The sequence below is a fragment of the Impatiens glandulifera genome, chromosome 2 (assembly GCF_907164915.1).
Source record: "Impatiens glandulifera chromosome 2, dImpGla2.1, whole genome shotgun sequence".
NCBI lineage: Eukaryota > Viridiplantae > Streptophyta > Magnoliopsida > Ericales > Balsaminaceae > Impatiens > Impatiens glandulifera.
In genome coordinates this window covers 55,201,386-55,228,757 of record NC_061863.1, presented here as the reverse complement: position 1 = coordinate 55,228,757, position 27,372 = coordinate 55,201,386, and the positions used below count along the sequence as shown (strand labels likewise).

General features: G+C 28.8%; 2 protein-coding genes across 2 annotated transcripts; one reads left to right on the top strand and one right to left on the bottom strand.

Annotated features, from left to right (window-relative positions):
- Positions 1 to 13,599: 13,599 nt before the first annotated feature.
- LOC124924975 (uncharacterized protein At2g29880-like) lies at positions 13,600 to 15,413 on the top strand. Its single transcript, XM_047464956.1, has 3 exons — positions 13,600 to 13,723; positions 14,739 to 14,917; positions 14,994 to 15,413. The coding sequence occupies exons 1-3, from the start codon at positions 13,600 to 13,602 to the stop codon at positions 15,411 to 15,413; spliced, it is 723 nt and encodes a 240-aa protein (XP_047320912.1).
- Positions 15,414 to 20,551: 5,138 nt separating this feature from the next.
- LOC124926214 lies at positions 20,552 to 26,193 on the bottom strand. The gene is made up of 6 exons (XM_047466404.1): positions 24,175 to 26,193; positions 23,881 to 24,056; positions 23,064 to 23,784; positions 21,928 to 22,401; positions 21,626 to 21,777; positions 20,552 to 21,478 (listed from the first exon to the last, which is right to left on the bottom strand). The coding sequence occupies exons 1-6, from the start codon at positions 26,024 to 26,026 to the stop codon at positions 20,684 to 20,686; spliced, it is 4,170 nt and encodes a 1,389-aa protein (XP_047322360.1). The 5' UTR covers positions 26,027 to 26,193; the 3' UTR covers positions 20,552 to 20,683.
- Between the last annotated feature and the right edge of the window lie 1,179 nt (positions 26,194 to 27,372).

The window sequence follows — 27,372 nt, the reverse complement described above, 5'->3', positions numbered from 1 at the left end:
CGATAAATTTTATAATATCTGCACCAAAATCAGCAGCAATGCCATAGGAAGCTAAGAGATGCAACAAAGCAAACACCTCCAAAGGATTACAAACTGTAAGATTAATTTTCTTCTTCCACTCTTGTGCAAGTTCGAGCGCTCTTTCCTTCGCCTCAGATTGAATTATCGGAGAGATTTTTCCCAACTGTTGCAAGAGAAGGATGCAACTCTTCATCACTACACTAGTTTCAAATGTTTTATCTCCTTTAGACAAATGAGGAGGATAAAACCCTTCCATAGCGTCTAGAATGAGCATGGTAGGGTCTGTTGACTGTTGAATCATTTGTAGGACTTCTTTTTCTTCACAAATTGCATTCTCATTCAAGAACAATTGCAGGTCCTTTCCTTCCATGGTTACATAAAGACGAACATTTGCTGGCATCCCGTCCACCTTCTCAATCTTGACATGTGAATTGATGCTTGTAATCAACATCTTCTCTTTTAACTGAAAATTCCTCTTCCATTTCTTGATTCGCCTCTTCTCCAGTTCAACCTCTTTAGCCTTCTCTTCTAACGATTTACAAGTTTCCTCAACTTCAGACGTTTTAACATTGATGTATTCAGTCTTCTTCTCTAGCCCTTCCTTTTCCAAACTAATTTCCTCAAGAGACTTATCAATAGATACCTGAACCGAATCAAGCTCTTGGAATTTCTTCTTCTGAAGTTCAACTTCCTTTTCCTTCTCTAGCAACTTGTTCCAACGCACTTCAAATTCCTTCTCCTTGTCACCAACCTCGTCTAATCTTTTCTCTATCAGATTTTGTAAAGTGTTCAACTCAATTGAACGGAACTTACAATCAGCCTCCTTCTTATCAAATTCAATAGACCTTCTATCAATCAATTCTTTTGCAGATTCCAACTCAGTCTCCTTAAGTCTTACCTTCTCCTCTCTCAAATCAACTGCATTTGTCTTCTCCTTAACAGACTTACTCAATTTGTCGAGCATAGTCCTAAAATGCTCTGTTTGCTTCTGTTGATTGAGAGAAAACTTTGCCTCCATTCTCTCAAGTTCTTGACGATGAGACTCTTCTGACTTCTTCTGTTCTTCTTTAACAGACTTCAGAGTCGATTTCATCTCATCTTCTCTTTCACCCAGTTCAAAGATCCTTTTTTCAAAATGCTTCTCTGTTGAATCAAGATTCTCTTCTAGATCCTTCCAGTCATTACAGAGAGTGAAGATTGATTTGCGAATACCATCTCTTTTGGAATTCATAAGTTTCGAATTCTCTGTAGCAGTTATTTCTGTTGATTGTTTTGCCTCCATTCAGTAGCTTCTGCATGTGTGAATTTATATTTTCAAATAATTCAGTAACGACATTTCAAAATAAACTTATTTTTTAGTTAAGACAAACAAATAATCATGGGACTATCTAATGAATGAGAATCAAATAACCATCCAATACTAAGATTCAAATTCAAAAAATCAACCAATTCATTTTTAATATTATTTTAGATAAATAAATTTTTTTTCAATAGTCTATATAAAACTCAATGTAACTAGTCCAAATAACTTCTTTTTTTGTTGTTGTTGTTAAGATAACTAACTATCTTGAGATTATAATTTCAATCAAACAAGACCTAGTAACCCATATTTGGTTTGTTTTTGATAAATGATTTTATCAAAAATAAATAATAATAATAATAATAATATATATATGTGTGAATTTTTTTTTACCAGAATAAAAATATATGAAAAAAATACCTTTTACCTATATTTTTTCACCTAATAAAGTTAATTTAATTAAAAAAAGGATCAAATTTCATTCATGAATTAATGATAAAACATATTAAAGTCACTTTTATTTTTTATTCTACTAAAATTTTAAAGTAATTATAAAAAAATATTTCATACCAATACTTTTCACCAAACTTTAAATGGTCTGATATTTAGTTTTAAAAAATATATATTTATTAAAAATTTTGCAATAATTAACAAAAATTGATAACTTTACTCACACTTTTCATCAAATTTTAAGAACTTTTTCAATAATCTCTTTTATACCAAATTTTCTTTTAAAAAAAATATAAGGAAGAAAAATAAACACTTTTATTTTGGTGATTTTATAACATGACCGCGATGAAAAAATTTAACAACATAATGGTTTCTAAAAATGTTAAATATGTTTTAGTGATTTGTAATTATATAAAATATTTTTGAAAGTTATTTATACAAGATGAATTTTTAAATCAATGTATTAGGATCAATATTTTACATGCATTGACTCATCATTATCAAGGGAAAACAACAGTTAAATGACAATCATAATGATAAGAATTAATATCAAGCTATCAAATAAATATTTATATTAAAGGTGACATGAAATTTATAACATTTGAAATGAAAAGAACTAGATGATATTTAATGGTAATTAGCTAGAGAAGAAACTAATAGTTTCAAGAAGTGTGAAAAATAATTATGAAACTTCTTATCATGTATGTAGCACACTTATCATAACCAATCAAGTTATTTAAATTATTAATTAAATATTTGTATCACTCAAATTTTAATAATAAACCTCAAAACAATATTATAAAGAAATACCTAATTGATTATTCTAATTGTAACTCAAGATCTAACAAGCCATAAATCAAGCTTGTTGCTTGAATCTAGTTTAAACTTGTGTATAGTTGAAATTGCAATTAGCGATATTGAAATATATAAATCTTAAATTATCGGTTATTGATATTAAGATTAGATGGTAATACTAATAGTTAAACTTTGTGTCACCTATATTAGTTATTAAGTTTTGAAGTTAAAGCTTAGTAAAAATAAATAGAGGGTTTAAAAGTTATTTATGGTTCTAATTATTATTCAATTCTAATTTGATTATTGTTTTGGTTTTATATTTTAAAATTAGAACTAAGAAAATGTATGTATTATGACTATTTTAATAAGATTAAGTTTAAGACAAAATTAAGAATTTGGTTAGAAATATTTTTTTGGCTTAAAATATTTTCAATTAATGTTTAAAAAGCACACAAATATAATTTTTATAAATAATATTAAAAGCATAATATTATATCACAATTTTGACAAAACAAAAAGTATAAATAATTTATATATTTTTATATTTAGTATAAAAAAAGTGACGCTATTTTGTTGAAAAAAGTGAATTTTTTATATTATTTGTTGTAACTTTCATAAAATAAAATATAAAATAAGATTATTGAAATAATCCGAGCTACAAATATATATGAAACACATGGCATACAATTGAACAGTAGGTTTGACATTAAAATCAAATTGACAAAAAAAAAAAACTATGGTAGAACTAAAGAAGACTCTTAACAAATTTGATTGAAATCAAAAGTTTCAAGTAAAAGTTGAATAAAAAGAAAAATTCAAAGTCGATTTTAAACATCAAATCTAGTGCCGATTTGAACAGAATATACAGATCTAGGTCAAATTCGAAAAAAGGGAAACGTTCAATGGTTAAATCGGATAAAAAGTAGAGGAATATTGAACAAATAAACAAGTTCAGATCTAAAATTGCATAAAGTAGAAGATTAAGGGTTGGAATGAAAGAAATGATGAACAATATTCATCGTCTTCTTCCTCCAGACAACCCGAAACTGACCTGAACAGGGGAAGAAGGTTTCCAACTGAAAATGATAATCCGACCGACAAAGATCGGTTTTTGAGACTACGGGGAAGCGGAAATGGCCGTCGGGTATGCAATTTCGGTCGCCGGAAAGTTTCGAAAATTATGAATCTTCGAAAGAATTGAAATTCGGCCGCTTTGGAAACAGTAAATGAAAAAAAGACATAAGATTTGATATTTAAGGTTGCCCCAAAATCAAGTGTTTCATTAGGGTTAGGGCCGCCGCGGCTTAAAACTTTGTTATATAATCTCCAATAGAATCAAGAAACTAGATTTCCATAATCTCGCCAGAGTGTATATCCGTTGCGTTTCATTTTTTCTGGAAATTGTGTCGGGTCATTTTATGGGTCGGGTCACCTGTCCCCGTTTCTTTTTAATTTTTTAGTCTCCACATGTTAATTTTTGTGGTAAATTACAACTATTTATTTTGAGTAATTTTGATTTTATTTTTTATCTATTAATTTTAATGAAAAATAAAAAAGAATGTAAATATTTGGTTTTATCAAAGAATTGGGATTTATTTTTATTTTTATATTTAAAGTTTATTTATATTAAAAATAAAAATAAAAATCGTTTAAACAAAATTAAAAAACATAACATGAAAATAAATAAAAAAATAAATAAAAAAGTAATCAATAATTTATTGAGCTCGTAAATCATCGAGAAAAACGATTAATTCCGTCAGATTCTATTTACTTTTCTAAATGAATCTAAAAAACATCGTAATATTATGAATGATACTCATCAAATAACTGCAGTTATTGAAACTCGACAATTTTTCTTCAACCAGATAGTTCATTAAAGAATAATTGAGATGATAACGACGTTTTGATTATTATTGAAACTCGACAATTTTTCTTCAACCAGATAGTTCATTAAAGAATAATTGAGATGATAACGACGTTTTGATTATTTAAATATGACATTCAAAATTTTCATATGAATGGAACAAATTTATAATTACACTAACCGGACTAAATAATATTTTAAATGGTCTTAGATATTTATAATATAAATTCAAACAATTTTAAGAAGTAATTTTAAACAAAATAAATATAAAATAGTAATTTTAAATAAAATTAAATGTATAAAAATTAATTTTAAATAAGATATTTTAAACTTAATTAAATGTATATTTCAAACTTAATTAAATGTAATCTTGATATTGTAAATCTCAGTTATACAAAATAAATAAAATTAATTGCATATTATTCATCAATCATTGTTTGTTCTCAAAGTGAGTTAAACAAAAAAAAATTACATTCAAAAAGAGTAACATGATTAGATATGTGAAATAATGATAACATTTAAAACCCTAGCTTTAGTTAATTTCATTTTTACTTTAAACAAATACAATTTAAAATAAATAATTGTCAACATTCAATAATAACAACTATTACAAATAAAGATGTTATATGAAAAGTATTCCAGCATTGTCAATGATATATGAAAATTTATATTCTCTTATATTTCAAATTATAATGATTCATTATTCATCTATCATATCTATCAAGAATTCTTATACAAATCAAAGTTACAAGTAATATAAGAATGAAAAGACAAATTTATAATCAACTAATTCCCAAAATAAATGTTTTTATCTTGATTTGTATAAAATCAATTTAGTAAGATAAATAGTTTCTGACCTTCTCTTGCGTAAAAAGATTCTAAGCCACCAAGAAGATTCGCAACGCTAGTCTAGTACCTCGTATTCAAAAAAGAAAACTCATTTACGCTTTATTGCAAATTCCAAAAGTACCCTTAACAACACATTCGGAAAATTAAAAGTATCAAAAAAAAGTAATAGTTACTATGTGTTTGGATATTGTTTATATTATATAAATGGGATCGTGAAATCTATTAGAAATTATATTTTAAAATTATGAAAATATTGTATACATAACAAAAAATTAAACAAATTTACCTATCAAAAAGTGTGATATGTGACTAGAGATGGCAACGGGTACCCTACCCGTCGGGTAGTGAAGTACCCATCCCCGAACCCGATTTTCATTTTACTACCCGACCCCGAACCCGACCCCGACGGGTATATGTAATGTTATCCCCATCCCCGATTCAACGGGTACCCGATCCCCGACGGGTACCCCATTACCCGATTAAAAACTTAAAAAATGTAGAAGTTGAAGAAAAAGAAACATAATAACTGTAATAAATAATAAAATTGTTAATAACGAAATGTTAAAAATATAAACAAAACATTACTTAACTAAGTATTTATGTTATAGATCTTGAAAAAAAATAAAAACTTTGTTTGTTGTTGTTAAAGGGAAGAAAAGTTAGAATAAATGTAAAAAAAAATATTGACTTATGTTGAAGATCTTGAATGAAATAAGAACTTTGTTGTTGCTAAAGTGAAGAAAAGTTAGAATGAATGTTAAAAAAATAAACAAAAACATTACTTACCTATGTATTTATGTTGAAGATCTTGAAAAAATAAGAACTTGGTTGTGTTAGAGTGAAGAAAATATAATGAATATTAAAAAAAAAGTTAAAGATTGAATATGAAGAGTGTTGAGATTGAAATACATCTTATTATTAAAAGAAAATTTGAAGATGATGAGAGAAATAACTTTTTTGGGGAATATAAAGAAATAATGTCTTGTTGGGGAATATAAAGAAATAATGTTTGAGTGGAGTATGGATAAGAGCAAAATATTAATGATGATATTTGTAATAATGAGATATTTGAAATGTCACATTAAACTATAATAAAAAAATATATTTTATATTAATATAATCGGGTATCGGGTATCGGGTTTGGGTTTCACACACTCCCCATCCCCGACCCCGTACCCGATCGGGTATCTTCTCTCATACCCCATGCCCGACCCCGACCCCATACCCGATTTAAAATACCCGAACCCGACTATCGGGTACCCACGGGTATCGGGCATACGGGTACCCATTGCCATCCCTATATGTGACTTTTCTTAAGGTAAACAGATCTTATAATGGGTTAACACAATAATTACTTGAACTATAATATTAAATTAACACATGAATTATTATGATCAAGAGACTCAAAATAATATTACAAATCAAAATAATCAGTGAAATTTTAAACAAGAAGATGAGAATTTCAATATTAATATTGTTATTGTTGTGTATTAGGAATGGTTAAAGGAATCCAAATATAAAGATTAAATTCTTGAAATTTCAAAGAAATAAATTGACAATATTAATCATGTTTGTTATTTTGTCAGCATTTCAATGATGGTGGGATCTATTTTTTCATAAAAAAAAAATTCTTTTAAATCGTTAATTGTACGAAGAAAAATAGCATAAATCTAACGAAGTCTTTTGAGTAATTTTGATTTTATCTTTTATCTTTTACCTTTTACTTTTAATTAAAAAAATTTAAAGGTCAATATTTCATTTTATTGACGTTTGGATTCTCCGGGGAGTTTTAATAGAAGAGAATACATTTTCTAGTCGTATCATTTTTCCCATTTTCCCCAATCTTCTTTCTCTTCTATTCTGTAACGGGCGGCGACGGCCGACGATCTCTCACTGGCTTCAACATCAGGTGCCTTCCATATATCTTTTCAACGTCCATTGGAAACACTTTCTATTTTTTATTTATGGATCTGGATGCGTTTAAATATTCCTTTCGTTGTTGAGTTTTATTAATTGAGAATATTATTCTTTCGTCAATACACAAATCATATGAAAAAGATATTTGATCATAATGATAGGATACTGGTATTTTGCAATAGGGTTTGAGTGATATCATGTATTTGTAGAATAGCAGTCGACCCTTTGTTTTTGTATGTGATGTTTTATTATTATCAAAAAGATTATGGTTATTTATGGGGCATATGGTAAGATTAGATTATGTAGAATAAGATAAATGTTAGTTTAATAAATATGTTTGTTAGTATCTAGTAAGATTATGACTATTTATTAGTATTTTGATGTCTAGATTGATTCTAAATGTATTTCTGATTTTTCTGTTTTAAAGTTTTAATTTATGTAATTTTAGTTTTTAAGTAGAATAGATTTAATAACTGAAGATTAGGATCATAAGATGAAATCAGGTTGAAATTAGAAATACTGAAATCTAAGTTGTGACAATTCAGGTAGGTCGAGGGTAATAAGTTAATGTTGGATTTAGGATGAGTTAGTATTTTAATCTCACGTTGAGTAATTTAATGTTGACACTTTAAGGATGAATTATGATCTGCTTAAAAAAATTATATAAAAGATGCACGAATAGACTAATAAATAAAAAGGGAGAGAAGAAATTAGTAAAACATATGTTCAGGCTTTGAAAGTATTTGATGTATTAAACTTATGTTGGAACTATTTTTGGAATCTCACTGTTTATGATCTGATAGTTGACCTGTTTGAAAACAATTTAGTTATTTTGATTTGATGTAAGCTTGTTTTAAAGTGTTTTATGAGTTGGATTGAATATCATTTTATTGATTATCTGTGTTTTAATACGTAAATACTTTGAGGCTTACATAGAGAACTAGCCTACAATTAACAAATAATTTAAATAATATATATCTAGATTATATAGACGATCATTCAATATTACTATGTTAAGTTTTTCTTTTGAAGCTCTAAATTATTCTAAACATGCAAGTTGGTTGATGATTTGAAACATGGGATAGATTAACACATCCTCAATACTTTTTTGGTCGTCATATTGTAATTGTGGATTGGTCGTCATTAATTGCAATTGTGAATGAAAACAGCATATGATACATATATAAACCTTATTTAATTTTATTTATTTTGCAGAACATAGTATCTTATTAATGGGTGATAACAATTTAGTACAAGTAAAAAAAGAAGATTACTTATTGATGTGATAACTCAAACCACTATTACAATTGTGGATTGGTTACAAGAACAACCTATACCAAGAGTTCCACGATATGACACTGAGGAAAATAATGCATTAATAAAAATATTGTTAAAAATATTATATAGAGAAAAAGACAAGACTTGTTTTGACTTATTACGATTCACAAAACACAGTTTTACTTTGTTTTGTGAATTATTGCGTGAAAAAGGTTTACACGATAATAGCAATGTGACGGTTGAAGAATTTGTAGCCATGTTCTTACTTGTACTGGAACATGGAATAAAACTTCGGGTACTTGGAGGTATCTATATTCGTTCATTAGAGATAACTAGTAGGATACCCTACGTTGTACGGGAACGGGAAATTAAAATATTCTTACATAATTATCAATTATAAAATAATTCATCCAAGTTACTTCTTTTTTTTTTCAAAATAAAGTTGCAGAGAGGTTGAAAAAACATTTTTTATTTTGGCTCTTCAATGACTTTTTTTAGCACTGGAGTGTCATATTTTTTTAAATTACTTAGATTTGAGTTTATGTTATATTTTTTTTATCCGAACAATTCTTATAATCTTTGGTGGATCGTTTACTATTTATATATATATATATATGGAAAAAAATTATGAAACAAACTTTTATGAATCAAATATTTATATATATATATATAAACATAAATTTGTAATATTTTTTTTTTATAATTTTTTTTTTAATATTAAATAATGATTTTTTTTAATGTAAATTTAGTGGTGTTTTTTTTGAATTAATAGTCATATATATATATATATAAATAGTGGGAAAAATTTTTGTGAGGAAAATATATTTATATAAAATTAATTATGAAAGACAACTAATTTTACTATTTATTTAAACTATTGAAAACAAAATAAAAAAATTAAGTTAAAATAGATTATTCAATATGAATTATTTTATAATTTTAAAAGATCATATATAAAAATTGAAAGACAATAGTTTAAGATATCATATATTATCGAAAAAATAAGACAAGTTGAATTATATATTAATAAAAAACAACTTCCACTAAACGAAATTAGAGAATGTAAAATAAAAAATAGAAACTAAATCTTCTGTCCTTTTCGTCCTAATAAATTGTCATTCGAGTATCTCCAAATTTGTTTGTATTTTTAACAATCTAATTAAGACAATAAAATATTAAACAATAATAAAAAACAATTTATTTGATAAAAAATTGAAAAAATACATGTTCAACAACTTTTGAAGTTGATGTTCTTCCTTAATAAAATTTAATTTAATATATAAACACGTTTTAAAAATCTAAATAAGACATTAAAATAGATTAAAAAAAACAATTTATTTGAACTAAAAAAATTGAAAAAATACAACCTAATTAATATATATATATATTTCCATTAAACAAAGGACCAAAATAAGAAACAGAAAAGAAGTTTCTTATATAAAATTTATTTAGGATAATACAAAATCCATAAACTACAATAATAATAAATTGGAGGATTAAATTATTAAATATTACCAATATCCTCAAGCTTTTCTCGGAAGATTGACTTCAATCTTATGTTTATTAAAAGCAATCCCGTCGTCATCTCTAGCATCACAGAGGAGAGAAAACTCCAGCAGTGTCAATGGAAACCATCTCCACCTTCACCGACTGGCTCCATCCAAAATCCGTCTCATACAACTCAAAACGCGGCAACCCACCAATGCCATACAATTTTGGACCGACAAAGGCTGAATCCGCATCAAATAACCATGCATCAGATAACCAGTTCTCTACCCCCTTCACAACTCCTTAAGCCGATCTTACAATCGCCTCTAGAATCGCAGTCGATGCCATCGTCATCGCCAAACCTTCTCCCCTTTCAAAGATGCAACCTTTATCGTTGCTATCTGAAACTTTATGCAGTTTCCAATGTAATTTGGCCAGAATCGGAGGATCCAATCGTGCTCAACAATCCATAGGTACTCCGAGTTGAATATTCTCGATTGTAATATCTCCCACATCTGCTTTAACCATACAAGCAAAATTTTTAAGAAAAGAAGTAAGAGAGAAAATATTTGGTTGGAGAAAATGAAAAGGCTGATTTAATTGCAAAGGTTTTATAAGGTTAAATTAATGAGAATTTATGTTGTTGGAGATTTTATAATTAATATTTTATTATAAAAATAATTTAATTAAGAAAAATAGAATAGGAGAGAAAGTAACTATAAATTATATTGAATTTTTATTATTAATTTAATAAATCATATAAACAAATTATACTGAATTTTTATTGTTAATTTAATAAATTATATAAACGTTATTATATATAAAAATAAATAAATATTTATTAATATATGATGAGTTTGTATATAAACCTCCATATTAATACATTAAGCATTATTATATATATTGTTATTATATAAATATGTATATATATATTAGGAGAGAAAATAATTAAGATAAATAAATTAGGTAGGAGAAATTAACTGATCTGTGGATCATCGCCTAACCTTCTCCCGTTTCGAAGATGAAACTTTTTCGAAGATGCAACCTTTATCGTTGCTATCTGAAATTTTACGCAGTTTCCAATGTAATTGGCCCGAATCGGAGGATCCAATCGTGCTCAATAATCTATGGGGACTTCGAGTTGAATATTCTATGTATGAAAAGTCTGATTTAATTGGTTTAATTGTAAATGTTTTATATTTAATATTTAATGTTAAATTAATGAGAAATCTGTTGTTGTTGGAGGTTTTATAATTAATATTTTATTATAAGTTTTTGTTGAGGGTTTTATAATTAATATTTAATGAAAATTTTGAATTAATATTAATATAATTTAATTAAAAAAAATAGAGTAAGAGAGAATTATAGTGAATTTGTATGGTTAATTTAATAAATCATATAAACGTTATTATATATAAAAATAAATAAATATTTATTAATATATGATGAGTTTGTATATAAACCTCCATATTAATACATTAAGCATTATTATATATATTATTATTATTAAACATAAAAATAAATATGTTATGTAATATTATACCTTTTAATATAAAAATTATTGATAAAAAAATATTTTATATTATTAGTGTGAAAAAAAATATAAATATATATAGTAAGAAGAGAAAAAAATAATGAAATATATATATATTAATTTTTTTTTTATATATATAAATATGTATATATATATTAGGAGAGAGAAAATAATTAAGATTAATAAATTAGGGAAGAAAAATTACCTTAATTATGGATGATTATGGAAAGAGCGTGTATTACACCTACAACATTTTAAATTAAGTAGATATATATATATAAATATAATTTAATTAAGAAAAATAGAGTAGAAGATAAGTAACGGTAAATTATAATGAATTTTTATTGTTAATTTAATAAATCATATAAATAAATATTTATTAATATATGATGAATTTGTATATAAACCTTCGTATTAATACATTAAGCATTATTATATATATTGTTATTATTAAATATAAAAATAATTATGTTATGTAATATTATATATTTTAATATAAAAAATATTGATAAAAAAATATTTTATATTATTATTGTGAAAAAAAAATATAAATATATATAGTAAGAAGAGAAAAAAATACTGAAATATATATATATTAGAAAAGAAATTTATATATATAAATATGTATATATATATTAGGAGAGAGAAAATAATTAAGATTAATAAATTAGGGAAGAGAAATTACCTGATTTGTGTATGATTATGGAAAAAACTTGTATTACACCTACAACATTTTAAATTAGGGAAGAGAAATTACCTGATTTGTGGATTATTGCCAAACCTTTTCTCTTTCAAAGATGCAATCTTTATGGTTGTTATCTGAAACTTTACACACATATTCCAATATAATTCATTATAATTGACCAGAATCAATCGGATGTGTATGATTATGGAAAAAACTTGTATTACACCTACAATATTTTAAATTAGGGAAGAGAAATTACCTGATTTGTGGATTATTGTCAAACCTTCTCCCTTTCAAAGATGCAATCTTTATGGTTGTTATCTGAAACTTTACACGCATTTTCCAATATAATTCATTATAATTGGCCAGAATCGGAGGACTCCAATCGTGCTCAACAAATATCTCCCCTCCCTATATCTGCTTTAACCATGCAAACAAAATTTTTAAGAAAAAAAAGTAAGAGAGAGGAGGGAGAAAATGTTAGTACGTTTGTGAATATCTAATATTATTTATAAGTAAAAAGAATATTTGGGTGGAGAAAATGAAAAGTCTAATTTAATTAGTTTAATTGCAAAGGTTTTATAATTAATATTCTAATTAATGAGAATTCATGTTATTGGAGGTTTTATAATTAATATTTTATTATACGGTTTTTTTTGTTAAAAGTTTTATAATTAATATTTAATGAAAAATTTGAATTAATATTAATATAATTTAATTAAGAAAAATAGAGTAGAAGATAAGTAACGGTAAATTATAATGAATTTTTATTGTTAATTTAATAAATTATTTAAATAAATATTTATTAATATATGATAAATTTGTATATAAACCTTCATATTAATACATTAAGCATTATTATATATATATTGTTATTATTAAATATAAAAATAAATATGGTAGGTAATATTATATATTTTAATATAAAAATTATTGATAAAAAAATATTTTATATTATTAGTGTGAAAAAAAATATAAATATATATAATAAGAAGAAAAAAAAATAATGAAATATATATATATTAAAAAAGAAATTTATATATATAAATATGTATATATATATATTAGGAGAGAGAAAATAATTAAGATTAATAAATTAGGAAAGAGAAATTACCTGGATGATTATGGAAAGAGCGTGTATTACACCTACAACATTTTAAATTAAGCGTCATTAGATATATATAGATTAGTAGGCGCTTTCATGAAGTACTACGCTTGGTTCTCAGTTTAAGTAAGGATTTTATAAGATTATCTAATCAAGTTGAGAATGTTGATGAGAATGATCATAAATGGATGTGGTTCAAGGTTAGTACCAAAATTAAGTTTGACATATATTTATAGATTATTTTAAAAATTATATAGTTTGATTTTAATTTTTTTAGGATTGCCTTGGAGCTTTGGATGGAACACATGTTGAGATGACTATTCCACTTAAGGATCAAGGTAGATATCGAAATAGGAAACAACAGATAACAACTAATGTTTTGGGAGTATATGATAGAAAGAGTTTGAAATTTCTTTATGTTCTTCCTGGATGGAAAGGTTCATCATCAGATTCAAAAGTTTTACGAAGTGCATTAGTGAGAGAAAGGGATTCATTTCTTTTGCCGATTGGTGTTGTTTTTTAAATTTTATTTATATTAGTAGCATTAAAAAGATACTAATAAATTTGAATTTTATTTAGGAAATTATTATCTAGTTGATGTTGGATATGCAAATACTCTAGGATTTTTAGCTCCTTATCGTTCTACTCGTTATCACCTAAATGAATGGTGAAGTCATGGTAATCATCCTTCTAACTATAAGGAATTATTTAACTTACGACACTCTTTAGCAAGAAATTCAATAGAGAAAACATTTGGATTGCTGAAAAACGATGGGAAGTACTTCGTCAACCATCATTTTTTGGTACTAATACACAGGTGAATTTTTATAACATAATTATAAGAATTGGTCATATTATTTTCTTGACATAGATACACAAATATTTGTCTCAATAATTAATTTAATTGAATGACAGGTTCGTATTATTAATGTTTATTGTGTTCTTCATAACTATATTCGTGAAATTGCAAATGAATTGGATTATCCATTTGTTGCATGAGGTTGATTTTGATTTGGCACAACAATCAAATGAAGTATTTGGATTATGAAGATGTCATAACAAATGTACAAGATGGTAGTCAATGGACAAATTTTAGGGATGATATGGCAAGGGAGATGTATAGTCAATATCAAGTTAGGAGTGGTGGAACTTAGTTACATGTTTTTAGTGATTTTATATCTACATGAACATTTTTAGTTTATGTTAAGTTAGTATAATTGTGGTGATGTGTATCTTCTTTTATCAATATAAAATCTTTGCTGGTGTCTTTTTTAATCAATCTTATATTTTCACTCTCTATTTTGAAAAGATAAAGAGAATGAAGACTAAATCGTATCTCAAATGGATATCAATGATGGATAATGTGCTAACAAATGTATTGCTTGAGCAACATAATTTGGGAAATCATCCTCCTAACGGATGGAAATTTGTTGCATATGTTGTTGTGGTTAGTGCATTACACAATCAATGATGTTAATGTTAGTAGGGAAAATATACAATCGCGACTTAAGACTTGGGATAAACATTACACTATTATAAGTGATATGCTTGGTACTAGTGGATTTGGATGGGATTGGGATAGAAAAGTGGTGAAAGTGGATAGTGAAGAAGTTTGGACAGCTTATGTCAAGGTATATTAGTTTATGTTGCTTGAATTCTTATTTTAAGATAACACTTTTATATATTTTTTTTGTGACTTGTTTATAGGCACACCCAGATGCGAGACATTATAGAAGTAAAATTATTGAGAATTGGGAAGATTTGTCAATTATTTGTGGACAAGATAAAGCTAATGGAAGTGGAGCTGAAACGGCTGATGAAGGCGCAAGAGCTATGTTTGAAGATATAGAGAGTTGTTCAAAATTAAATAAAGAATCAACTAGTGTAGAACGACATTCTAAAAGAACTCATCATAATGATATGGCCACAGCAATATCCAAGATGGCTAACGTGGTTGGTAAGGCATACAATGTTGACAAGACAAGAGTTCAACAAGTTTTTGATGAACTATCAAAAATTTCAGACTTAGAGGAGACACAATTTCTACAAGTTGTTGATGTACTCACAACAAACGATAGGAAGTACAAAGTGTTTCTAACAATCCCTGAGCGTATGAGACGTGCATAGATTTTGTTACAAATAAAGAAGTGATCATCAAGTTATGAGATTTCCAATTTCTTATTTTGTGGGCTTTTAACGTGTTTCTTTTGTTATTAAGGTTATTTTTATCTCATATATGGGTAGGGGATACTTGAAACTTATTGCATACAAAATTATAAACTTTTCTATGTTACTTTGATCTTTTATCAAAACATTATTATAACTTGTTTGATGTTATGCTATATTTTAGTAAAAAAATTGTCTTGTTGAAAATTTGTTTGAATAAGTTGTTTTATTGTTAGAATTTTTTTTAAAATTATTGATATAAAGTTACTTTTAATTATTTGTTAAAATTATGTTCATAAAATAATTTCTTCCAAACAAAAGAATTGAAATTGAATTACAATTTTATCATTTTCCCAAACATAAGAATTGGAATTGAATTACAATTCTATAATTTTCACAAACATAGGAATTTAATTGTAATTCAATGTCAATTCTCATGGAATTAGAATTAGAATTTCAATGCCAATTACAATTTCCCCTCATCAAACACACCCTTAAGATCTCAGTTATGATTTCATAATTGCAATACATATCAAAAATATATAATTCAAATGTCAAAATGAAATCAAGGTCTTGTTTGATAATTAATTATTTAATAATATTTGTGTTGAGGTAAACAAAGAATTATTTTAATTAACGGATGTTGTTTGTTGAAAACTATCAAAATACTATTCGGACAAATAATAAAAATAAACTAACTATTGTTTAGGCCCTTAGGGTTTTCAATTTTTATAAATATGTTATTTTATTTTTAAATTTTAAAACTCACTAGATCGACTTCAGGTATCCAATTTTTTTTGTCCGATCCGTATCCGATCTAGAAATCCGGTAAAAATATCGGATTTAATATACAGATCGAGTCTTTCTAATTGGACTTTTTGGTCACCCCTAACGCAAATCCCTCATTTCTTTTTTCTAGAAGTGTGGAGAATATTCACCGTGATCGGTGTACTTCTGTAAAGGCTTGAAACACGCTTTAGGGGCTACGTCTATATTGGCTATCATCTTCTTCTTGAAGTCCCACTTCTACTTTTATCAAATCTTCAAGGGTTTAATCTTGATTCCATTTGGAATTTGCATCATCGCCGCTAGTGTAGCTAGAACATCCGCGAATCGATTATGACTTCTTAGAGCGTGCGTGAACGTTACGTGCTCAAATTTGGCTATCAACGTTGACAAGTGCTGGTGATATGGAGATTTAGATTTTCTCATTTTCACTTTCCATTCACCTCGAGCTTGTGAAATGACTATGTTAGAATTACCTACAGCTTTTAATCGTTTAGCCATTTCTCATGGGCTATCTTTAAACCGGATAGGTGTGCCTTGTATTCTACTTCGTTGTTCGTCACAGAATACTCGTGTTTAACTGAGATAAGATTGTACGTGCCTACATGATTAATGAGTAGGATTTTGATGTCGTAGCCTTGCTTTATTGACGCTTCTTTGAATAGTAGTTTCTAGGTCATCGAATCTAAGGTCATTACGTCATCGTTTGAAAAGACTAACTCGTTGTCGTCTTCCACTTTGTTGGGTTGATCAGTTAGAAAGTCTACTATAACGCTTCCTTTGATGGACTTCTAAACCGTGTACAGGATGTCGTACACCAAGATCAACATCATCCACTTAGCTAGTTGGGGTGACAATAGTGTCTTTTGGAATAGGTGGCAGATTGGGTCTAGCATCGACACCAATTTAATTGTGTGGGCTTGCATGCCTTAGCCTTTTGATAACCCAAACTAAGGCCCAACACACTTTTTCTATTGTCGAAAAGTTAAGCTCGTAGCATGTCATTCGCTTGATCACGCAGTAGACTGCCACTTTGATCTTTTCTTCATTTTCTTGAGCTAGTAAGTTTTCCATCGCGATTTTTGTCACAGTTAAGTAGAGGATTAGAGAAAACATGGCATGGGAGGCATAAGAATATGAGAGTTCTTTAGATACTCCTTAATCTTCTCGAAGACGTTCTAACAATTGTTGTCCCATACGAACATTTCGTTCTTCCTTAAAAGTTTGAATAGAGGGTCACGTGTCATGGTCAACTTGTTTATGAGGCGGCTTTTATACTAGACCTTGCCCATGAAACATCGCACTTCTTTCTCACTTCGAGGAGCGGGCATTGCCGTGATTGCATCAATCTTGTTCGGATCTACTTCGATGCCTCGTTGTGTAATGTGACATGGTCGTGCATGTGCACTTCTTTGAATTGAGTTGAAGTTTTGGATGTCGCCCTCTCATTCTCGCGATTTAACGATCATATCGTCAATGTTGACTTCTATTTTCTTGTGGATCATGTCGTGTAGAATTGTTGTGATTGTTTGTTGATATATGACTCCCATATTTTTAGACCGAAAGACATAACTCAATAGCAGAACGTTCTCATTGTCATTTTATCTTCTGTACATGATTGATTATTCGTGAGTAAATGAATCTCTAATGTAAAGATAACGTTCGATGTGTCGACTCTCTGTTTTTCATTGAAAGGATTATTTTTTATGATCGTTTTTTATTTTTTGTTTTATTTTATCATCATTTTTATATTAATAAAAATATCCCTGGTGTTAACATATTATTTTTTTTATATGATAAGTTGTTTACGTATTCTCATTAGGAGAAATCAGGTCCAATATAGTTTCGTACTTGATAAAAATTTTAAGATTTATAAAAAAAGATGGGAACATAGAGTCTGACACAAATGAATGTGTTTTTTTAAATATATGAGATCCTCTTTATCTCATTCTTCCTCAAAGAACTCGACCTCGACCTCGACCTCGGAATCATCCTTGATCAACATAGTTGTGGACAAGGTGTCATGTTTGCTTCTATTATCCACTGCTTTGGAATGTCATTGTCTACACTTAAAAGAATTTTTCTTAAACTCTAAATTTTTATCTCGAGTTAGGATTTTTAACATGCTTGTATATCCACAATGCATTGCTCTATCGTTATATGGTTGACTTCTAATTGTATCTCTCGCTTAAAAAATAACATCAAATATGATTACCGAAAAAAAAAATCTATTAAAATTAGAGAACCTTAATAGAAATAATAAATACTTTTAAAAAGTTGAGCATTCAAATTTCTTAAAATAAATATATATATATATATATATAAATTTATTAATTTGTTGATAACTGTTTAATTAACAGTATATCAAAAAGTTCATTATTTGAATCTAATTTTTAAAATGAAAATGAAAATTAAATATTTATAAGTAACAAATATTTATAATATATAAACATTATTTCAATATCTCGGTATAAACCGAAATTTTGAACTGTCATATGTTTATCAGACCAATAATTTCGATATTGGTATCATACTTTAACATTTTTTTTTTTAAAATAATATTTTTAATATTTTACTGTTCGAAATTTTTAGTATATTGAAAATAACAATTCAAGATAGAATCTAAATATCATGTATTCTCCTCCCACTATGAGGGATAGACTTAGATAAAATTGTTTTGTTATTATCGTGGGTGTTAAGTCTTATTTTTCTTTGATACTTGTTGAAATAGAGAGAAATAATAGAAGAAAATAGTTAGGACAAGTTTGACAAACTCTAACAAACTCTAAAGAGTATCAATATATAAATAAATATGGAGCCATCAATGAAAAAGAAGCATATCAATGCCCTTGAATTAAAAAGAAGCGGATGAAATGACCTAAAACCCAGTTAAGTTAAGGAAGCCAACATTACAAAAGGATACGTCAAGAAAAATTAGCATATCGACTAATGTGTGAACTAAAGTTTATAAAGAGGTGCAAATGGGAGATCCTCTGCTAACGATTCCACATGTTCCTTAGGGAGGGGCAAATTAATAAATATTTTTTGATATTTAGGTCAATGGATGAGCGAAACAACGACAATGCCCTTGAATTAAAAAGAAGCGGATGAGATGACCTAAAACCCAGTTAAGTTAAGGAAGCCAACATTACAAAAGGATACGTCAAGAAAAATTAACATATCGACTAATGTGTGAACTAAAGTTTATAAAGAGGTGCAAATGGGAGATCCTCTACTAACCGATTCCACATGTTCCCTAGGAGGGGCAAATTAATAAATATTTTTTGATATTTAGGTCAATAGATGAGCGAAACAACGACAATGCCCTTGAATTAAAAAGAAACGGATGAGATGACCTAAAACCCAGTTAAGTTAAGGAAGCCACCATTACAGAAGGATACGTCAAGAAAAATTAGCATATCGACTAATGTGTGAACTAAGTCTATAAAGAGGTGCAAATGGGAGATCCTCTGCTAACGATTCCACATGTTCCCTAGGGAGGGGCAAATTAATAAATATTTTTAAAAAAAATATTAAAAACTGTGAGAGGGAACACAAAAGAACAAGTGAGATTCTTATGAAAGGATCTACCTCAGATGAATCTTTGCTACCGATTTCACATGTTCCCCTCATAGGAGGGACAAATCAGTAAAAAATAAAATTAAAATATTAAAAACTGTGAGAAGAAAGATAGGGAACATGTGGGATCTTTAGCAGAGGATCTCTGTTCTTAGTGTCGCACCCTTTACTACACTCATTTTTAACCCACTAAAATAACTCAAATGACAAAAAATTAACCTAAAAGAGAGGTCTCCTGGATAGGGTAATGCTCAACCTCAAAAACAAACTCAGGTTAAAAAAAGTGTAGAAAGTTAGTGGACAAGGCTCTATAAAGGAAACACTTTTTCCAAATTTGAGTTTAAACATAAAAAGAAACTTCAATAAATTTCTTTAAAAACACTTTTTATGTAGATATCCCGTACATATATAAATCTAAATGAGATCATATTTAAGACATAGACATTAAAATCCATAAATTTATTGACATTTTTTCATCTAAATCCAAATAGATTAGTCCCTCTACCAAGGATAACTAAGAGCTTGTGATGTGATTATTTGAATTTATCAACTACCAACTATCAACTAAAGTTTGAAAAAAGGGCCAAATAAACAGTTAAATAAACTGTCAACAGAAAACAAAGAAAACGTAAAACTGATTTGTTAGGCATAAACCAGTTTTTTTCCAAATAACTACATCATACAAGCCCTAAGCACTTGAGATGTAAGCACTGTACAAAAAAAAACTGTTTAAGTTAGTCTAATCTTTCTCCAACTGAAGAAACAAAAAAAAAGCAACTACAAATATTTTGAAGTGACAAACACCTTTAAACTATTCATAGACAAGTTTTCCTACACAAGGTTATCTAGCTAAGAATTTATCTTTTTCAATTAGGATACCATCTAGGGTCAAAATGGTTTCTACTACTATAGTTTGGTTCAAAACGGTTTCTACTAATATAGTTTGGATCAAAATGGTTCTGATATGGCCACTCATAATGCCCTGGTCCAGAAAAAACAGGATTCGCACCAGAGAATGAAGGGAAATGACTTACATCATCATGAATATGAGCCATGCGTGGTTCACATTGCCATGACTGTGTATTGGGTGTGATATGACTGGTTTGATCTAGACAATAGGTGAAAGAAGGGGCATAAACACCGTCAGGACATCTCAATGGTAGAGTTGCTGATGGTGATTGATAGGGAATACAAACATTTAAGGCTACTTCTGCTGATGATGGTAAAACAGCTTTCCGTTTTGAACCATGGGGAGAAGAAGGTGCAGAACGTTTCTTCCCAGTTTGAGATGGGAGCAGCTTTGTATGTTCTTTGTTATCCGTAGTGGGGGAAGGAGAAAGAATTATTATTCTCCCGGACTTTGGTTTTTGTGATTGTGATTGAGATATGGAAAGCACATTTTCTCCATTAGCCTTTTCCTGAATCAATAGATGTTTTTGTGATTGAGAAATGGAAGGCACATTTTCTCCATCAGCCTTTGCCTGAACTAGCGTAGGTTTTTGTGATCGAGAAATGGAACTCACATTTTCGCCATCAATCTTTTTCTGAAGCAGCAGAGCTTTCACTCGTCTACTGAAGTCATTGGGCAGGGTTAGTCCACGATCACCCATGCTTTTGATAACTGCTTGCAGTGCAGTTATTTCTTCATCTACCTCCATTCCCTGTCACATATATTTTTGTTAACACAGATATTATTGTTTATGTATCTGGAATCGTAACATAAAAATTTACAAATATGTCTCAGATATAGAAAAATTAAGTGTGCACAAATGGGGACACGCATGAGAAGTTGAAAATAGTAATTGTACCAATGCTTCAAGAGTCTGTTCTTTATCGCATATTTTCCCTAGGTAACTCTTCAATATGGGAACAGGTGGGAACTTGTCGAAGAGTTTATAAGCGTAAATACAGATAAGAGCATCAAGCTGCCGTTCTTTTGCAATGAGAATTTCAATCAACTCTGTTAGCCACAAAAACAGGTGCAAGCTCCATTATTAAACAATTATCACAAGCACAAAAAGTAAATTGTTCTCCATTTATAACATCGTAGAAACAAAATGAAAATTAAATATAGATTATAGTGAGAAAGAGAGAGAGAGAGAGAACATGCCTGGCATCCTATTATCGAGATTAAACTGTTGTAGTAGATTTATAGTGAATTTGTCGTCATGAAAATTGAGAAGACAAAGAAGTTCATCACAACCAAACAAAGATACCAATTTGTAGACTGATAAAAACAGCACGAAGCAGAGAACTTCTTGGTTTTTAGATGTGTTCTCTAACAATTTTGCTTTCCAAAAAGCAGCAAATCTCAAAGCTTCGGCTTGGGTACGTGGGTATATCTCCATAGTAACCTTTAGCAAATTTTTGAGTATGGAAACAAAAACTCCCATAGCGCTCTTTGCACCGTTAACATCCTCTAAATTTGAGAAATAGCAACACTGCATTACATCCAATAATAGCCTTGAGGGATCAGATGATAACCGAATCAGATCAGGAACTTTTGCTTCTGCCAGTGAGTTCAAAGGAGCTCTCTTGCTTACAGGTAGCTTGATCGTGTCCTGAACATTAAGGATCTTACTCACTGCAAAGATGTATAAACCTGTTATAGTCCCATGGAGATCTCTTGCTTACCTGATTCTAAGAGCTTATTTGATCAAATAAAAAAAATGAATACTACATATTAAATACAAGTAAGGCTATGTTTGATACAGGCAGACTTAGAAATAGAATTGTTTGATTACTTAAAGTAAGGAATTGGAATATAATTCCAATGCAGCCTATGATTTTTCAAACATAAGCAATGAATTGTAATTCAATTCCAATTCTTATAAACTGTAATTTTAATTCAATTATATACTTCCAGAAACATAGCCTAAGTGAAATGAAATGTAATGAAACATAAATCTAGATCTAATTTCGATAGAATTAAACATAATAAGTATTCAATATTAGTTTGATTTTCTGAGCAAAAAAAATGATTAGTTAGATTTATAACTTCTAACTATGCACTTATTTCAACATTACTCAATGAATTAAGTGAATAAAATATGTTATCAAACCAACTTATGAAAAAAAAAAGTGAATCTATTCATATGAAATGCTAAATGCAGTTTTCAAGTGTGGCATTAGGATCTGTTTGATATAAAAATTAAGGTTGGTGGATAATTTTACCCTTTCTTATGAATCCCATGAGTTATTAAAATTTTACCATTATGAAAAAAGACATATATTTCCTAAACTCACCAGGAACTTTTTCTGACAAAGCAAGGATTTCAGATAATCCTGGAAGCTCTTTGCAATCTGAAACAGAGCAACAAAGATTATAAAGATCCTTTGGATCAAATCCAGGTGTCAGTTTATATGTGAAAACCAGTTGCAAAAAAGCCAAAATGTGCACTGGATTCTCCTTCAATGATAGTTTTGCTTTCCAATCTACTGCAACTTCTTTAGCTGCCTCTAGAACTGGGATCTCAATCTCAAATGGGATATCAGCTAATAGCTCCAAAACAAATAGAAAACTCCTCATTATACTAATATTTCTTTTGCTCATCCTCTTTGTACTACTGGAAACATCAAATGAGTGTCGAAACTCCTCTAAAGCAACAATCACAAATTTCCCAGGATCAGATGACATATTAAGGACCTTGGAAACATAAATTTGCATTAGTTCAAGCTCAGACAAATGTTTGCTTAGAAATTGTAATAAACTCTTTGCATCCATGTTAGCAAGGATTTGAGTCACAATAATACTATCTGTGTTAACCAAAGGATCAAGTTTAACTTCATCACTAGACTTCTCTTTTAACATCTGTTTGATACCATCTTTATTCTCAGACTTCTTTTTTAACATCTGTTCAATACCAAATTGAAGGATTGTTGGAGGGTATTCAGACTGAAGGTCGAAATCCAAAATACAACTGACAACTGCGCTTAAAGAAGCTATTCTTTCATCTGTAGCCTTGTTCTGCAATAGATAAATAAAAATGAAAACACGACTTGAGATTTCGGAGCTGTTTTCTTGATAAATAATCTTGTTGGGGAAAAACAAAATGAAAAATACCTGCGCTTCCAGCGTATTTTTTCCACTCTTACAAGTACTATCTGCAATCTTTCTCCAGAGCTCTATGTGTTTTTTCAAAAGAGGCACAGGTGGAAACTTGGTGACAAGATCAAGCTTGCAAATAAATCTAACAGCTACAATAAATCTCGATTTCTCAATTAACTCTTTTATCAGATCTGCATCAGAAAAAGAGAATATCCTCGTGCTCAATGAAGCAAGTTGTAGAAACAAACATTATAATTTGAAAATTTACAGAAAGAGTTTTGTTTTGTTTTTTTGTGAAAGCATGCATACCTGGAACCTTTTCTGCAAAACAGGGTATACCACACAATTCGAAAACTTTATCATCCTCAGCAACAAAATCCAGGAGTTTTATAATATCAACTGCATCAAAATCAGGGACCAGGCCATAGGAAGCTAAGAGATGCAATAAACCAAACACCTCCAAAGAATTACAATCTACAAGATTAATTTTCCTCTTCCACTCTTCTGCAAGTCTGAGCGCCCTTTCCTTTGTCTTAGATTGAATCTGCATAGATATTTTCCCAAACTGTTGCAAGAGAAGGATGCAACTCCTCCTCACTATACTAGTTTCAAACGTTTTACCTTCCTTCGACAAATGGGGAGGATAAAACCCTTCCATCGCATCTAGAACAAGCATGGAAGGGTCTCTTGACAATCGAAGCATTTTAAGGACTTCTTCAAACATAGAGCTGTGATTGTTTGAATTCTCATTCAAGAACAACTGCAGGTTTTCGCCATTCATGGTTACAACAAAACAAATATCTGAGGATGAACCACTGATAGTTGGCTTCTCATCATTCTGGTCTTTTAACCTCGGTATCTTGATTTGCTTCCTTTCTAATTCAATCTTCTTAGCTTGTTGCTTTAACGATTCCTGAATATGCTGATTTTCCTTCGACTTCTCAGCAAGCTCCTCCCTTTTAAGATCAAGCTCTTTTATGTGTTTTTCTAACATTTCCTTGTCTAACTTAAATTGCTCTTTTTTCAAATGAAATTCCTTAAGAGACTGATTAAAGGATGCCTCGACAGAATCAAATTGTTTTTGTTTAGATTCAAGTTCTTTACATTCCAATTCAATTTTCTTTTCTGTCTCCTTGTTCAGTTTCTGGAACACCTCAAGCACTTTGGAGCGTCCCCTAAGTTCTTTCTCCTTAACATTGAAATCTTCGGTGTCTTCTATCTGTTTTTGCCATAGAACTTCAATTTCACTCTCCTTATGCAGCAATTCTTTCCAACGTACTTCAAATTGTCGCTCCTTGGCCTTAAGTTCCTCTAATCGTTCTTTCCCTAGAACTTCAACATCCTTTTCCCTCTGCATCAATTCTTTCGAACGTCCTTTGAATTGTTTTATCTTAGAATCAAGCTCTTTACCTTCCCATTCAATTTTCTTTCCTGATTCCTCGTTCAGTTTCCGTGTCAAATCAAACTCTTTGAAGCGATCTTGAAGTTCTTTCTCCTTGACATTGAAATTTTCAATGAGTTCTGTGTATTTTTTACCTAAAACTTCAACTTCCTTCTCCTTATGCATCAAATCATTCCAACGTCCTTCACATTCTTTCTCCCTGGCCTTAACTTTGGCTAATCGTTTCGCCACCAAATTGTGTAAATTGTCCAAATCCTTAGAACGACATTCATATTCATCCTCCTTCTTATCAACTTCTCTCGACCTTCTTCGTATCGATTCTTCAGCAAACTCCCACTCATTCAACTTCGACTCTACCATCTCCTCTCTCAAATCAGCTTCCTTGAGTCTCTCTTCAGCAGACCTACTAATTTCTCCAAACAAATCCTCCGTAAACTTAACTCTCGTCCTCAAATACTCAATCCGCTCCTGTTCATATAGAAATATTTTTTCCTCCCTTCGGTTAAGTTCTTCAAGACGGGACTCCAATGAACTCTTTAACAATCCGATTTCTTCCTTACTTTCGGCAACGGACTTACTCATTGAATTCAAATCATCTTCACTTTCATCAAGTGCGCAAACCCCTTCCTCAAAGGTCTTCTCCACGGAATCCATAGTATCTTCAATATCCCTCCATTCAATACCGAGCGTGAGAAGTGATTTGCGAAAGCAGTCCCTCTTCGAATCCATGTGTTTCAAATTCGCTGTTATCTTCTCCATCGAAGTGATGTAAGTTGATAGTTTTGCCTCCGTTGTAAATGCAATCAATCGTATAATAATAAACCCTAACTAACTCAAGATTTTCGATTGCGTTCAGATTCAGAACCGATAAATCGAGCGGTAAAGGGCATTAGTAGAATCTAGAATGTAGACTGCCCGGCGACGGTTTCTTGCTTGAGATTGTTAAACCTAGTGGATTATATAGGAAGATTCATGTTAGAATCTAAAAATATATATTTATAAGTTTGTTAATAATTAATAATTATTATAATTTTAATTATTAATATTAATATATTTTTAAATTATATATATTTGTTATATATATATATAAATTGATTGGGAAAGGTACATTACGTCATATCATTCATGGGCAGGTTTGGAAAGAGAAAAAAAAATTGAGTCACATCATTCATTTCTTATATTTTTTTTAATTCTATTTTCCTATATTTATATATATATATATATATAAAGAATTGTTCAATAATTTATTCTCTCATGTTAATTAAAAAATATCACTAATAAAATAATGTCAAAAAGATGGACGGCATAAGATTTTTATACTGTCAAAAAGAAATATACTTTCCAATGTTAAAAATATTTTTATAAAATTAAATAACACAATATATTTACAAAATCTATAATCATCCCTAGAGTTTTTCTTATTCAATACATGTCAAATTTCATAATTATAAGACAAAATATAATTTAAAATAAAAAAATTAATTAAAACATAATAAATCAAATCTAGTGAGGCATTGCAACATATTTATAATATTAAAGTAGTCTTTTTTTTTTCTTTTATTATAGTGAGATATTATAAAATATTAATCATTTTAATTTATTTTGAAATAATTTTAATATATAATGTACCCACTTTAAAATTATAATTACTTCAATAATGTTTTATTTGATTTATTTATTATTCGGATTATTACTCTAATAATATATTATATATTAATATATATTTTTATTTGATTTATTCCATATTAAATAATTACTCTAAAAAATATATAAATAAGTTAACGAAACAAAATATATAAATATATTTACAAATTAATAAGTAAAGAGTGAGAAATTATAAATAAAGAATAAAAAAATTATTAGTTGTGAGAAGAGAAAGAAATATACTTTTTGAATTATGTTAATTCAACAAATCATAATCCCTTCTTAACAATCATTAAATTTGATGTTTACACTTTTATCATTACTCATGAGGGGCGTAAATCATAGATGGTTTTTCAAAGTAACTTTGTTTGGTGTTCACTCTCCCAAATTAACCTAGTCTATGTTAGTTAAAACGAAGTTTTTATTTTTAATTTAAAATTAATTATATAAATTAAATTATT